Source organism: Tyto alba, unplaced genomic scaffold (assembly GCF_018691265.1).
Source record: "Tyto alba isolate M040663 unplaced genomic scaffold, T.alba_DEE_v4.0 Super-Scaffold_13, whole genome shotgun sequence".
NCBI lineage: Eukaryota > Metazoa > Chordata > Aves > Strigiformes > Tytonidae > Tyto > Tyto alba.
Genome location: NW_024881275.1, coordinates 44,545,582 through 44,562,168, shown reverse-complemented (window position 1 = coordinate 44,562,168; position 16,587 = coordinate 44,545,582). Strand labels below are relative to the sequence as shown.

Here is a 16,587-nt window from a genome sequence, read left to right as displayed (position 1 = left end):
AAAGTTCTACCTTGGAAAGGTATCTAGAATAGGAGAATGATATTCTGGCTATAAAGCTACGATTTTGTAACAGGGGTTAGAGGAAAGTAGCTCACATGATACTGGCCTCTGTGCCTTTCACAGATTTTTTTTCTAGTGGCCAAAAGACATTGTCTGATGTAGGTGTATCTATGTGTCATTAACCTGAGGTGCCATTTTCAACATCAGGGCTGCTCCTTCTCTTCTTGATTAGCCTTCCCAGGAGTTGTAGACTCCTTCTTTTGTTCCCTTTGTTATTTTGCATCCCAGTCCAAAGGTCCCTCTCTGCTCCCCCTCCTAAAATTCTTACTCCCTACTTTATTATACACATATATATGTACATCCTACCATATAACTCTTTATTATTCTTGTTCCTCAGTTGCCTGTCTAATGGCAGTTGTGATCTTCATTGTTATGGCTCCCCATGAACTAGTCCTTTCATGCACTTCACTTTAAAACACAAAGATCTGCAAGTCTCTTAAGTGCTCGTAGTGGGGTGAGACTGTGAAAAGAGTATATCCACTTGAGAAGAGGGCAACTCTAGAGAACTAAGAACTTCTCTCTCTTCAGAAGTTCCTGTTGGGTTAAGCATCAGTGCCCTTGAGTATTCTGTACCAGACTAGACTCGAAAAGAATAAACTGTTTAGTTTCTTTCGTACTAGGTAGTATGACTGTCACACAGAAGGAGCTTCAATCATTTACCTTTATTTATTTATTTATTTATTTTCTCTAAACATAGGTGGTACAGGAGTCCTGTGGTGGCTCTATGCTAAGCAACGAATATCTGCCAGTGCTGTTGAGACTCAAATAGCCAAAGACAATCTTCAGGCTCTCCTGATCTATGCCATTTCAGCTACAGTCTTCACGGTATGCTTTGCTAATGGCTATATTACTCTCTTGTTCCATCTTCCTGGCAGTCCCTATTTTTTTATTCAGGTGAAAGGTTTATATTGCAGACATTTTTGAACAGTTTATTTCTTCTGCAACCTCTCTTGCAGTGATGGGGGTTTTTGTTTGTTTTTGTTTAGTTAGTTATTTAGTTATTTTTTTACTTCCAGGCATTTTTCTCTAATACCTGTTTTTGAGTCAGGAGAGTTCTTAACCCTGCGGCTACTCTCCTCTACTGTAAAATGTCCACAGGGACTTCCAAGAATAGGTACAGTGTTGGACTCCCAATCCATTTTCTCTTAGGAGATTTTTTTAAAGTTCCCAGTTCAGACATACTTAATCCTTTCAGTTTATTTGAAAGCCCTTAGACCATTCCTACTTCTGAAATCAGTTGTTCCCAAACTTTTTCCATTTATAAAAGGATTGCTGTGAACTGAAATACTGACACTGATTACTGAAACAATTTATTTTCTTTAGGCCTTGCTGTCTGTTTTGGAGTCACTGATTTTACAACTAAGAATTGACAGTGTTTGACTAAATATGATAAGACCACCACACCATGCTCAAATATAATTGCTAAATTGTATTCTTTGTTAAATCTTGATGATTTCATTAGTTTATAAAACATAATTAAGGATAGCATTTGGTCTAATCTCATCACCCTGAGGCTGATGATTATTCCAAATGCATAATTATGAGATTGGAATTCCCGAGAAGTAGAATTTGGAAAATAATTTATCACCAGAAGCAGCTGATGGAGTTTTACATTTTGATCTTGTGATCTTATAGATAGAACATGTTAAATTTGCTGTGTTTAAATGTCCTAGCTGTGCAAAATGGTAGCTTGCTTATTTTTCAGTTCTCTAAAATGTGATTTGAAAACTTCTCCCTCTAGGTTATCTTGTTCTTGATAATGTTAATTATGCGCAAAAGAGTAGCTCTCACCATTGCCTTGTTCCACGTGGCTGGCAAGGTCTTCATTCACCTGCCACTGCTAGTCTTCCAGCCATTTTGGACATTCTTTGTGCTTATCCTCTTCTGGATATACTGGATCACAGTCCTGCTTTTCCTTGGTACTACAGGTAAGCAGCTATCAGGCTTATTTAAAATAAATTCCACTTCATTTTTGTGTGGTTTCAGGCACAGTTAAAAAGCATGTGGGAACCTCTAGAAAAAAACCCTGACATACTGTGCTTCTGTTCTTGTCTGCTTCAGTGACTTCAAAACACTTGTTTCAGGAAAGGTGGTGTGCATTTGGGTCTTCATTCCCAGTAAGTTACTTTGTGCCTTAGGCTGGCTTTTTGATTTGATGCAAGTTGGCATGTTGCAAACCACAAGACTCCATTGATAAGTCTAATGTAACAATTTTTCAAGTAATTCCCTCTAATTTTACACAAATAAGTTAAAACCAGCCTAATCTTGAAGGTAATCTCATAAATTATTCTATTGTAACCAGTACACACATAGCTGAAGACATAGCAATGAAAGGGCTGTTGCACACAATTACTGTCTCCCAAAATGTAAATATACTGGAATTAGTTTCCAGTTGTTCGTAACTTAAGTGTCCAGTATTATTCCAGAATTTTCCAGGATTATTAGGGAGATTTCTGCTGTTGCACACTTTATTCTGAGAGCAACCAATGTATTCTCAATTTCTGCCTGCTGTGAAGAGTGTAGAAGATGAGAGCTTTGCTTGTGTTCGGAGTCTGATGAGGTTCTAGTGTTAGTCGATCCTATAGGTCTAAATCTTAGTTCAGCAGAGAAACCTAGAGACTGCTTTTTAAAATGAGAGGTGTCTGTTATTTTGCAGTAAGTTGTAGGCAGTAGAGACCATCATTCATTATTAAAACCTTAGAATTTTGAAATTTATTGTTTATTGCTGATCCAAAAGTAGCAGTGTTTCAGGCTACAGAGCTATTTCAGGATAATACAAGATAAGTATTTTTTATTTCATAGCCTGAATTCTTAGCAAGGGATGGAGGTAGTAGAATTCATGTGTTCTTGTTCTCATTACTGTTGCAATTTTTAGTTTTCATTACATGCTGTGCTATGTGCAGAAAATGTTCTCCTCCAAAAGTGAGTTAGGTCTTGGTCCCATGCTTCACTCTGTGAATTAAAGACCACCACACAGAGACTAAATTTGTAGCAGAATTTAGGCTGATACTATATTTTACTGACAGAACTCTTCAACTGGCCTTAATTCTGCAAAGACTAATTTATGCTTTTAGCTTTATATGCACTCAACATCTTCATGATACCAGTTAAACAAAATCTTTGTGCAAATAGGGCCAGATTTTTTCAATCCAAACCAGGAGAAATGAAAAAGTGTACCTTACCTGTGTGTGAGAAGCAGCTACACTTACTAAGAGTTTGTTCACTAAAACCAAAATTATTTAAATAGTTCAGTTTATTCACAAGAAAATATTATTTTTTTAATATGTGTAAAAGCATAGCCAAGTCAAAACAATGGATTTCAAGGTAAGCATTTTATACATGTGATGTTACTTTCAGTATTTTTCTGAATCTTACCAGCTGTTCTCATAAATTCTATAGGATGAAACATTTCAATGTGCGTTAACACATTGAAATAGAGCTTATTCTAGGAGGGTTTTCACATGTCAGTCTCAATACATGTTATCACTGTTTGGATTAGACAAAGAGTCAATAGGTGTCTGAATGTATAAAATCATGCGTTTAGAATCAATAAAACTGCTCCTTATGCCTGTACTTAGCTTTAAAGCTACAAATATTGTTGGAATACATGCACAAAGACTTACCATAAGGAAAACAAAACTGATTGTTAATGTTGCCATCCAGATGTAAGGAGCTATGAAGTTTAATACTGATTCTTGCTGTAAAAATAATATCAACAGAGCAGCAGACTGAAATTAAGAATGACAGAAGCAGTCTTCTATTATGTCTAATTGTAAGAACTTTTACTCCTTAATGGTGGTTTGTTTTTGAAATTTTCACTGTGTGGCTAAAAATTAAAAGCAGTGTTGCAGGATTTTGAATATGCTCGGTATTTTTTTTAGTGCTTTTTTCAAATGCCATTATGCTGATTGTCTCAAAAGCTGTATCTTTCCTATGAACAGTCTTCCTAAACATGACATTCAGAACTATTAGTAGAAGCTAGGTTTCTGCTGTGGACAGTTATGAACTGCTCATACCACATGATTATTTCTTTCTGAGCTGATGTTAAGCATCATTTCCTTTTTTACCCTCACTTATTTCTAGGTAGTCCTGTCCCAAATGAAGAAGGATTTGTTGAATTTCGGATGGTAGGTCCTTTGAAATACATGTGGTGGTACCATGCAGTGGGACTCATCTGGATCAGTGAGTTTATCCTAGCCTGTCAGCAGATGACAGTAGCAGGGGCTGTTGTGACATACTATTTTACAAGGTAAGGACAACTTAGCCTCTACGATGAGCAACCTAGAAATGGGATTGGCAGTAGTAATGAAGGACAGAGCTTTGGGGGAGAATACATGCTTCTGTCCTGAAATCTGGAGAGCAGTTGAATTTTAAAAACATGTGAAGTCCTAAAATAATCTGTTTTGCTGGTTTTGTTATGGAAGTATGCCAAAGTGCCTTTACAAAGATAATAAACTTGAACAAGCTTTAATTTGTAACCAAATCCAAACAGCCGAAACCAATGAGACAACGGGGGTAACCAAAACAGTGCTCCAATAACATTTAACAAACTACAGGTTCTGGGTACCAGTTGGGAAATTATTACTACACAACAACAAAGAAGAATGATGACTCCAAAGTGTTCACACGCTCACTGTGCTCTTTAAATTATTTACAGTGCTTCAGTAATCTTTCTTACATAAGATTACTTAAGGTCTTATTAGATTCATCATTTACATATAGATTCTGGCAAGACTCTACTTCTTTTTTTTGAATGAAACTCACATGAAAGTAACTTTCTCCCAATCTGGGGAGGTATTTTATGTTTGGAATGTTAGCACTTGTTCCTTTAATATGGTTATTATTATGTTCATATTTCTAATAAGAGGAGCCATTCTTTAAGTCTTGAATAGAGCTGTTCTTTGAGAGCAAAATAGAGGTGGCTTGCTTGGTAGAAAATACAAATAAAAACTTGCAGAGGGAATTGCTTTAAAACTGTGAAAATTAATATTCATCTGATAGATTAAAAATATTCTAGACAAGTTGCAATGAAATAGTCTGTTTTAAGGCTTAATACTTGGTTCCTTAAGCATATAATAGCTAAATCAGAAATGAAAAACATCTGAGAAAAGAATTTACCTAACAAATAAAAATAGACCTATCCTCTCCAAAGTCTCCACAAAGACCTCCCACAGAACACGAGAGAAGGGGAAGGCAAGTTTATCAGTAGTTAGACTGAAAAAATATTAGCATAATTTCTAATGCTTTTTGGAAGGTTTTGAAGTGCACACCATCAGATGTATGGAAACTGCTAATTTGCAATAGCAGTCATGCAGCAACTGCTAGTAAGACTACCCTTAAGATATAGTGATTCCTTATCCTATTCCTATTACTGCATTAGAGCCAAAACCATAACTTACACAGACCTTCAGTGTGGAGTGAACAATATACCCTGCAAGCTGGTATAAGAATAATACATTCCTTTTGCACATTATCTTATTGAGGATTTGTAGCACTTCTAGATGATATTACATACATACTGATCATTCTACTTCATTCTTTTTCTCTTTTCAACAGGGAGAAAAGGAATTTGCCATTTACTCCTATTCTGGCATCTGTTAATCGCCTTGTTTGTTACCACCTAGGAACAGTAGCAAAAGGGTCTTTCATTATTACGCTAGTGAAGATACCACGAATGATTCTTATGTATATTCATACACAACTCAAAGGAAAAGTAAGATAAATAGATTCTGGTTTTGTACTAAAACTCAAGGCCTGACATGTTTACAGCTGATATAATCTGTGTGGGAGACTGGAAGTCTTGTTTTGGAATATTGGGTCTTTAAAGGACTGTGGGGCTGAGCGGGATTACTTAAATTACCAAGCTGAGTATCAGTTACTGGAACACAAATGAATGATGTTTTCTTAAGATCTGTTGGTTTTACTGTATGTTTTCCCACATTCTTTGCTTTCCTAGGAAAATGCTTGTGCTCGCTGTATGCTTAAAGCCTGCATCTGCTGCCTCTGGTGTCTAGAAAAGTGCCTGACCTACTTAAATCAGGTAAGAGTTTCAATATTCAGGTTTTATGTAAGGGCTGATAATATATATATATATTCCAAGAATGCAGTCTGAGGCAGACACATAATGTATTATACTTTGGAACTGAACTTGAATGACGGTACTTCAGTCTGGCCTCCACTACTGATATTACACTGCAAATCACTACATTAGTCTTTGTTTACATTGCAACAGTGAAAAATAGCCAGTATTCATCTTTGTGAACATGGTATCTCAACTTTATAACAATTGGTTTAGTGGTTGGAGATGTTCCCCCTTTATGTCCACTCTGTCAAACTACATATGAGTTTCAAAATATGTTTGCTATGAAAAGAGAGTGCAGCTTTTCTAGGTGTAATATTTAAGGTTCACACAATTGAAAAATTGTATATAACATCAAATTGCAATCACCATCTATGAAGTGAAAAAAGAGCTACAAGTTGTGACACACTGGCTGGGCAGACCCCTTTGTAAAAGTGGTTTTATCGGCCTGTGGTTCCACCTCTGTTAAGTATATCTCTCTGATATCTTTTTCACTGTTGTTATTTTTTTTTTGCTTGTGGAAATACAGAAAATAAAAGCAGAAGAAATAATAAAAAAAAAAAAACAAACAGTGTAACCCTTGAAAATTGTCCTGGTCAACCTTGTATGTAGTCTAGTGAAGTATCTAGAAATTATCTTGGTGGACTTGTATGACTCTCAAACTCTTTTATATTTCCAGAATATTTTTTCTAACTACTTAATTGCTGTAGTTATGCCACTGCTCACCTCCTCCTGCAGAGAAATTGCCAATTCTGTCTAATTAGTTTTTTGGAATAAACTTGTTAATGCATAAATGATGAGCAAGGGAAGAGAAGATAATTATTCTCTACCTCGTATAGTCTTCTGTCAGCTGGTATATACTGCTTGATCCAGCAAGTCTCAAGGGACTCTTTGTTCATTAGCATCATATGACTTACGTGACTTATTCAGAAGCTGTATCTTGCCCTCTCCTCACCCCTCCTCTGTCTGAAATATCTGATCATTCCATGACTAAATCTTCAATCTCCTTTTCCCAGAACGCATATACAGCCACAGCTATCAACAGCACCAACTTCTGCACCTCAGCAAAGGATGCCTTTCTTATTCTAGTGGAAAATGCTTTGCGAGTGGCCGCCATAAACACAGTTGGGGATTTTATGCTGTTTCTAGGAAAGGTATGTCTGCTGTATACAGTTGCTATGGACCTATATAGTAGCAGGCTTTCTTTAGCAATGGCTTGCACGCCAAATACAAAATGCCTTAATGTTCCTATTTCTTAGCATGCACTTTATCAAATCTAGCTGCATCATATCAGGAAGGGACTGTCCAGGATAGGGCGAATAAACAGATGATCTACTTCTGTTAAGTGATTAGAAAGGAGTAGCTGAAGATGATGACACATTTTGCATTAATTTATTTTTAGGGAGTCAAGAGAAAAGCAATAAGACATTCTAAGGTTTGGATTGGTTTTGTGGTTAAAGCTTAAAACTGTAGAGAATGGAAGCATTTCCTCTAAATTCTATTTAGTAAGGGCTAAATTTAGGTCTATGTTAAGAATTGACACATTATTGATCACCATTTATGACAAAATTGTATTGGAAGGTAGTACAGAAGTCTGACATGAGGAACTGCCAGCTTAATCAACTACATTACCTATACTCTGAGAATTAAAGGAGACTAGAATAATTGCTGTTGTCAGTCAGCTTTTTGGGTCTCCAACTGATAGAGATACATTTTATGAAAACTTAATCCAGTGAATTTTTCCTATCCTTTGAATTATTTTGTAACATTATTTACGAAAACAATGAATTCCAATCCACTTAAAATCACCTGTCTAAGCATTCAGACACTGATTGGACTGAGATGTCTTCCTTATTTCATTCCTCTACTTTTGTTAAGTGGACTGAACTTTTAATCTGTAATTAATTCAATAAAACATGAGAAGAAATAAGCACATAATGAAGATACAGGTGCTTGGGAGACCATTAAATTACATAATGTGGTTTTATGGAGAAGTCTGAAAGGTGTTAGAAAACATGTCCCTGAAAATCTGTCTGTCAAATTATTAGAGAAATGCACAGGTGACAGAAATGTTAAAATGGACAGTGCAGCATATAAAAAATAGTATCAGCTCAAACAGTGCTAGGCTGCCAGCCTGTCTCCTCTACCAGTCCAACCTGGTATTGTCATAATACAGTAAAGCAGACATATTTTACAATTTCATGTTTAGCTGCAGTTCATAATAATAGGTTCGGGAATGTTCAAAATATTGAGTGGCCGTAACAATTGTTTTAGTCCTTTTGCTACTCCCAAACACCAGACTGCTACCCAGTTAAATATCTGTTGGGGCCTCACACATAGTGTAGTTCTGTGGAGACTGTTACCTGGAATGCTTGACATGTATTCTGATCTGCATTCCCCTGTACGGAGATGAGACAGAGATAAGACAAGTTTGGAAGTTGTTTCCACCAGCAAAATGAAAAACATAACCATCCTCCTCAGACGTACCCTTTTGCCCCCAACCAAAAAAACAACTGCACATTAGTTGATTGGTAGCATCAAGTTCTGGGGATTTATAATTGACAGGATAAAGGTTTTTTTTTACAGGAATATTCAGTAACATTAGAACTGTGACAGCAGGATATAAATGTAATTTGCTCTGAAAAACACCTTTTATGTTGAAGGATGTGTTTGAAACTTCTGATTTACATGTGCTGGACCAATGGATAAAATGTCATTTACACTTGGGGATGTGAGGAATCCAGGAGGTAAAGATGGCATTACCACTAGCATCTGTAACCTGTAGTTCTAGCCCTGGCAGAGCAAGAAGCACATAGGTTAAAAAAAACAAATCAAACCAAACCAAATGAAAAATATCAAAAGGCTTCTGGCATTAGAGTTCTTTACTGTTTTCTTCTTCAGGTCCTGATTGTCTGCAGTACAGGTTTGGCTGGGATTATGTTGCTGAATTACCAACGAGATTACACCATCTGGGTGCTACCACTCATCATTGTCTGCCTCTTTGCATTCCTGGTTGCTCACTGCTTCCTTTCCATTTATGAAATGGTTGTTGATGTCCTTTTCTTATGTTTTGCCATCGATACAAAATACAATGATGGGAGCCCCGGGCGGGAATTCTACATGGATAAAGTTCTCATGGTGAGTTTCCCCTTGCTCTCTAAGGATATGGTTCCATAAAATCGGTATTTTGACAGTGGAATGAAGGCACTAGCTGAGTTCAATACGGTAATCTTTTTTCACCTGGGCTACCTTGCTGTCTTGTTCATGGCTTGATCGGCAAACTCCGTGATCTGATGAGCATCAGATAAGTAAGGAAGCTTCCTTCCCTTGGTGTCACTGGTATTGGCTTCTATTGAGTGGCTGTTAGATGAGCAGTCATCTTGCAGAATCATACTCTTGAGTATCACTTCTTGTAAATGATACAGTGCAGAATGGAAAGCAGCAAAATGAGGGGTAAAGGCTTGAGTTTTGTACTTTCCTAAGAAGGACCTTCCTTGGGATATGGAACAGAAAAAATACCAGAGTATTCTGCCCCACACAGAGGTAGAGAACAGGCTGCAGTTCTTCTTTCAGATAGATGACAACCAGAATTTGACTCAGTCTGTCATGCACAGAAACAACAGGTTTTATGTTCTGTCCTGGAGCCTAGATGCTATGTCAAGGCCCTTCGCACAATTCAGTTCTTATTTGTTTGTTCCGTCTTATTCCCTGTTCACTGTAGCTAGAGACCAAGATGTAAAAATTCTGCTCCTCAAGCCCTTCAGTGTGTTGTTGAGTAGGTAATTTTCTTGACAGTATTTTTAAGTGGCAATCATAGAATATGTCCCTGTAAAATGCACCCCCATGTCTAGTCTAGAGGAAGACTCATGACGTCTTAGCATAATTATTTTTTCTGATTACTTCTTAGAAAACCATGCTAAGAATTTAATGTTCATTTTGGTAGAACGCTACAAAATCTAGAGTATGTAATAAATAAAATAGTAACTGATGAGATGCTTTTTAGCACATAATAAGAGTAAAATGCAGAATGCTGTCTCAGAAGACAGCATAGATAAATCATAAAAGCATTGTGGGTTTCTTTAGTCAGCAGTTGAAATCACAAAAAAACAGCAGCTAAAGTTTACTGAAATTTGCTACAGAATGCTTGCCTTTAAGAGAAAAAACGACATAAAATTGAATTAGGACCTTTGCTAATCTTCGTGAATAGGTGATTGTGATCTGGTGAAAAATTTAAGAGTTTGAATTAAGGGAAGTTAGGGAAATCTACAAGACCTTGCACGTAGTTATCTCCAAGTGCATCTGTTTAATGGAGTTCTAACATTACACACAGTTCACAGGATAGGATGTAATAACTGGGATCTCAGGGGTTTTTGGGTTTGGTTTTGTTTTTTTTTTTGACAACCACACTTCTACCTCCCTTCCCCATGAAGGAAAGATTATGTGGTAAATGAAAGTTGTAACAGCAGACAAAGCAAATACCTGTCTGTCTTCCAGAATTAAATGAGACAGACTCTTGTGGCTATTTGGCAGGCTTTTTTCAATACTTTGTGGACAAATCTGAGCAAGAGAAGTGGGAGGAGCAAGTTGTGTTATGATTTTGAGCAGTTACATCCTGAAGTTTTGCTTGGGATTCCATGTTTGGAGTCTGCTCTAAGAAAGCACTTTTCACTTCTTTATTGTTTTTCAGGAGTTTGTGGAGAATAGTAGGAAATCTATGAAAGAAGCTGGCCGAGGAGGTGGAGCTGAGGGCAGAGAACTAAAACCAATGGTAGGTGCAGATGAGGATGTGGCGATCCTCCAAGAGTTTCACTTTTACTTCTTCTCCCTCTTTGTCTTTACTGACTGCACTTCTTCAGGAGAAATTTTTGTTCTCTGTATCACTCAAGATGTTCTGCTTTTTCTGTTTGTGAGCTTGCCTATCACCTGGATGGCAGAGTTTTTGTCACAGCTGAAACCATCTCCTGTAAAAGTAAGATGAAAGGAACGGTGTCATATGAAACAAATGCAGTATCATTTCATTAGGCTTAGCAGTGCATGATATGTGGTATACATAGTAAGTCCCAGTTGCTGAGTACTCTCAAAATAAGATGGCTCTGGAATTCATTTGGCTATTCTGACTTTAATCCCGTTTTCAGCCCTGGGCTGAACAATTTTTGTTCATTTTACATTCACCATAAAAGCCTGAAGAACACTACTGAGCACATCCACTGTTGCAAAGTAGGACCAGGCATTTAAAGCTCTCACCAAATTATTTCATACAGTGCCAAGGAATTGGATGCAGTGATTCCTTTCAACCTGCTCAAATGACATTTCTCCCAGTTGTTTGTTTTTATTGCCAACTACTTATGTTGCTTGTCTCTTGTGTGCTCTTTCCATCTCACACTGTCAGATACACAGACAGTGAACAATGCATCATTTATGCTTCTGCAGCCTGTTTTACTTATGGTGTGCCTGTTAGGAAGGCGTTGCATGTCTGAGTAGCCTGGAATAAGGAACAGCTATACATGATACAGATAACAGATAGGAAGATGAGTTTGGAAAGTGGAGAACTGAGAGCATATGATGGCGAGACAGGCTGGGCAAGGTATGACTTGTCATCGTGCAATATGACTTCGTGAAATAAAATATTTTTCCATCGTTACTTTCTCAGAGTATCTGGCACCTGATTTAGTTCCCTGCCATGGGGACAATTTTTTAACCTAATAGGATCTAAATAACTGTATGCTAATGGTAGAAGTTTTTTTTTTTCAATGATGTATGTGAAGCCATGTTGCATGAGCACTTTTTGACTGAGCTGGAATGGGTTCCTGCTATAGAGTGTGTAGATGTGTAGCTTTCTGTGTTTAGCTATTTCATTATAGCATACCAGTTTCTAGTTTTGCTTATACCTAAATGCTGCTGTGTTTGTACATCTAAAAAAAAACTAATTCTATGCTTATTTACTGTTTTCTTCTGGGAGTAATTCTGGCTGTTCAAACGGACACTAATGTTGGGATTTTCAGACTGGTCTAAATGCTGTAGGGGTAAAGCTGCTGTTAAAATGATTGAGAATTGGGTGTGCAAACCTTCTAGTCACATGCACAAAAAAATCTCATGTTAACCTCTAATTCAAACAACTGGATTACCTTAAGTGATTTTCCACTTACACTCCGGTCAGTGCTAGCACATACCACTACTTACACTTTTGTACTCGACTGCCTAAAGCTTGGGTGTGAAAACCTTTATTTACCCCCACCTTGTAAAAGGACAAATCAAGTATGTGCAAGTCAATGGTGGTCTTGTTCTTTTAGAAACTTGACTCTAGGTGCTTGAGCCTGGCACTGGCTGAAAGTCCTCCTAGGACTGCTAGAGAAGATGCTGAGCACTTGGGGCTCAGCCGGAGTGTCACCTGCTGAATTACTCCCAGTTCTGCTGCTCATGTGATTGTCTTGTTTGGAACTGATTGGGCCTTGTTCTCTCAAATGGTCTTCTATTTTTGAGTGTTCAGCTCCAGTTTAATAGATTCTGAAATACTAGGATCTTACTTCCTGACAATGACAGGACATAGCAGTTACCTCCATTTCTGATACCTTTCCCCAAAGCATTGATAAAGGTCTCAATTACATCTCAGATAGGATCATTCATAAGTCTATTCTGTACTAGTAGCACCTATATTCCCAAAATTCGGTGTCTGAAAATTAGATTAATTTTTTTTTTTAGTTCTTTTCTAAAACTAGTCTTTGCTGTTTTGCTTCAGTCTCCTTGAAATGCAAATATATTAGACATGACGATTTGTTCTAAAAGTGCAATGCCCTATGTGCAGTTGTATTTTAAATAGGTAGTAATAGCAGAGATAAGGAAACATTTAGGACCTTCTGTTCTTGTATCAGGACACAGGAAAAAAAAGAACTTTTCACACTTCTTTATGGTTTCCAGTGACCCCTTTGACTCAATTTCTCCTTGTCCTTTGGCATTTGTCTAAGACTGTACTGTATGACTTTGTTTTCTAGGCCTCTGGAGCAAGTTCATCTTGAAACTAGCCAGCCATATTGGAACCCATTGACATTCCAAAACAGTATATATATACATATATATACATACATATATATATATATATATAAATAAACAGCCAAAATCAGAGAAAAGGAACAGGGATTTAATACTTTTTTTAACAATTATTTTTGTGAAACATGTACTCTTTTCATACGGGTGGCTTTTACAAGCAGCTTTATCATTGTTTCATTTTTTCAATTATTCATTGTGGTCATGGAAATGTTGATTCTTATCTGCTTGATATTTTACAATCTGGAGGAGGTATCATTGTAAAGATAATCAGAAATGATGACTGGGTTTAGAGACAGATTTCCCATGACACTGCTAATCTGCTGAGAGTTTTACTTGTTTAATTTGTTTAAATTTGCGTTAAATTCAGGACAGTTATATGTAAGGAAAGCCTTCAAATCAAGAAAAGTCTTAGATTTAGTTTTTCAAAAGATGGTTTCAGTGAGAGTTTGTTCAGTTCGAAAGGGTTTGTAAGCAGTCATTTTACTTTACAGCCCCGGTGGGGCACAGTTTTGTTTATCAGTATCAGATATCACAATAACCAACTCCTCAGGTATTCAGGTGTGTGGGAGCCCTTGCATCTCCTATTAAACATAAACTACAAAATGGGGACAAGTAATTTTTATATGCAATTAACTTCCTGTTTTACCCTGCTTAGCCCTCATACCCATTGCCCTCTATCCTCCCCTTGAGTTCAGTAGCCTCCTTCACACTTCAGCAGCGTTCCTTTGAAGGGTATGGATTCTCTGTATGAGCAACTGAAGTAACAGATTGTTAAAGCTCAGTCTTAGCCATACTCATGATTAATTCATGACTAGATATAAAGATGCTGAGGGTGGGAAGAGAAATGAACTGTGCTACTGTACAAAAAGGTACAAAAAAGGATGTGAAAGGGACCATACCTTACCTGCCGTTTCATCCATATTTGTATGTACTGTAGTGGGTGGCTAAAACAGGAAAGGGCAGAGAAACATTTCTTTGGAAGTGTCACTGCCAGGATAATTATCTAAAGTTATCAAATAATGACAAGAAAATGTGCTTTTTTATTATTATTAGATACTTACATTTCTTTTCAGTCTGAAAGCTCACCAGATATGAATGCTAATATTGAATTGTTCAGCATATTGTAATGGTAAACGCTTAAAAGTGTATTTGCTAAGAATTCATAATCTGTCTATGCTATATACTCCTTTTGTTACAATTTTTTTAAGAAAACTATTTTTGTTAATATTTCAGAGCAGAATTTTTAAACTTATTGCACTAAATACAAGCTCTGTACAAATACATAATGCCTCAATGGTTCGATCACTCCATTCAAGAAAACCTTTTGAAAATGAAAAGCCCTTCTACAGAAGCTTTGTGATGGAGTGGAGAGGCATGTCTAAGTAGAGACATGCACGAGTCGTGTTATCAAAGTTTAATAAGTAAGCAGTTATCTGTGCTTCCTTTCAGATGATCAGACTTAAATTGCTGCCGAAGGTTTAAAAAAATATGTAGTCATGTAGCTAACCACTGCTCTTACCTTTTGGCAATAGTGAATTATTTCACTTCTGCTTCTAGAAGTCATTTGGTAACTTAAATTTGTTTAGTTTTCTTTCGGTAAGCTAATTAAAAGGATTTACTCTTCATATCACAGAACCCAAACTATATGAAAGGTATGAAAATAAAAATACATTTAGAAATTACAGCTGCTGGGGAGGCAGGGAGACAGAATTATCTGATCCTGCAGGCACTTAGACACTCATTTAAATGAACCATATCGGTAGCTCCACTGACATCAGGAGGACAGTTACACATCCATGTGAATGCTAACTGGACTAGAGCTTCAACCTAGGGATTCAAACTGGAGCACTGGTGAGGCCTCTGAGTGCAAGTATAAGAGGTCAGACTATTGAGAAGAAGCACTGGAGTAGCCTTAAGTTTGTGGAGAGGAGGCATTCCTGCTGTACCAGTGGCTAAGACAGCAGTGGCACTGAACGCTGATAATTGTGTACATCAGTGGGGCTTAGCCACAGAAATTCAAAAACTGGCTTAGACAAATCCTAGAAACTGGATTCCAAGACTAAGAGACTTACCGTGTACCCAGTTGCTTCCAGAGAAACTAATTTCTGTCTTGTTTGGAAGTTACTGTGGAGGTGCTTTGATTGAAAGTGCTTGGATTCTGCTCATTTTGACAACAAATACCTGCCATGACCAGTTCCACCTGTTTGTGTTCTCTGCTCGCCGGAAGTCCTGGGTGGGGCCTTTTCTCTGTTATTGCAACTAGGACTGCAGTTGGAAACGAGTTTTGTATTTTTGTATGACTTGACTGTGCACCATTTTTATAGCAGTTTATCCCGTTTTAAAAAAAAAAAAAATTGTTTTATTTACATGGTGTTGAAAAGATACAGGCAACACTTTTTTATGGGTAGTTGTAATGTTTAAGTGACAAACCTATATCATTACAAAGTTCTTAATAAAATTGTGTGCACCATTCTCGAGTGTATATCCGGCATGCAGAGCTTTTAGACATGCCAAAAAGGCATTCCATCCACACGCAGGCTTTCCAGTGGCCATTTAAAACTTTTGAATGTCCTTTGAAGTTCATTTGCAACCAAACTACAAGCTGACCTCTTCCAGTTCTGTCTTGTGCAAGGAGATAAGCAGAAGACTGACGTCTGAACAGACAACTTTTCAGGACAAATTTAGACTTCGCTTTCCTTCCCTAGTGGGTATAGTGGAGTGGGCGAACACCTGACATGTAAATCCCTGGTTGGAAATAGAGGTGCTGGGGTCTGCCAGTTGTGATGGATTAAATATTTTTTTTGCCAGTTGGTTATTAAACTCAATATATTGACTCCTTAGTGGGAAGCAGTCTAAACTAACTAGAGTGATGCTGCACTGGGAATAAAACTGCAGAAGCAGATGAGACAGGTGAGATAGAAATCATCTCCTTGGAAAGTCCATTGAACCAAGTAGTACTTGAGGACTGGAGATTCAAGCTGGACAATTTGAGTTTAAAAACTAAACCAGTGGGATTACTGAGTCCCAGTATACACACCCAGACAGTCCACATCATGGCCTCTGATCAGATAGGTTTCAAAGCAAAAAAAGCATGACATTCTTTAAATTGTTTAATTTTTTTCCACATTATTTTGCTCTGTTTTATTTGGAAGTTGAGCAGCTATGAGTCATCTTTATTGCTTTTTTCAGCCCTTGAGAATTTTTTTTGTTCTTTTAGCTCTCGTTTCTGTATTGCTTTTTCAGCAAAAGAATGCCATGTGGCAGTGGCAGATCCCCTTTGTCCCACTGATTTTAGCACATGCCCCCTCACGTTCCTAGGGCAATGATTCAGGATATCACCTAAACTGAATGGGATGAGGAATAGGTGCTGATCTGAAGTACTGAGGAGACTTTTTTTTGCATGT

The 16,587-nt window shown here is 37.3% G+C and overlaps 1 protein-coding gene across 3 annotated transcripts in view; it reads left to right on the top strand.

Annotated features, from left to right (window-relative positions):
* SLC44A1 (solute carrier family 44 member 1) overlaps positions 1–15,655 on the top strand; it is a 63,962-nt gene extending 48,307 nt beyond the window's left edge. For 2 of the 3 annotated variants that reach the window (XM_033009242.2, XM_033009241.2), the window contains 8 exons: positions 758–885; positions 1,802–1,988; positions 4,144–4,309; positions 5,617–5,773; positions 6,017–6,100; positions 7,156–7,293; positions 9,041–9,277; positions 10,827–13,122. In XM_033009242.2, the coding sequence (XP_032865133.2) occupies positions 758–885; positions 1,802–1,988; positions 4,144–4,309; positions 5,617–5,773; positions 6,017–6,100; positions 7,156–7,293; positions 9,041–9,277; positions 10,827–11,117 (1,388 nt within the window). In that variant the 3' untranslated portion in view covers positions 11,118–13,122. The other variant, XM_033009244.2, reaches the window with a different exon arrangement.
* Positions 15,656–16,587: the final 932 nt, after the last annotated feature.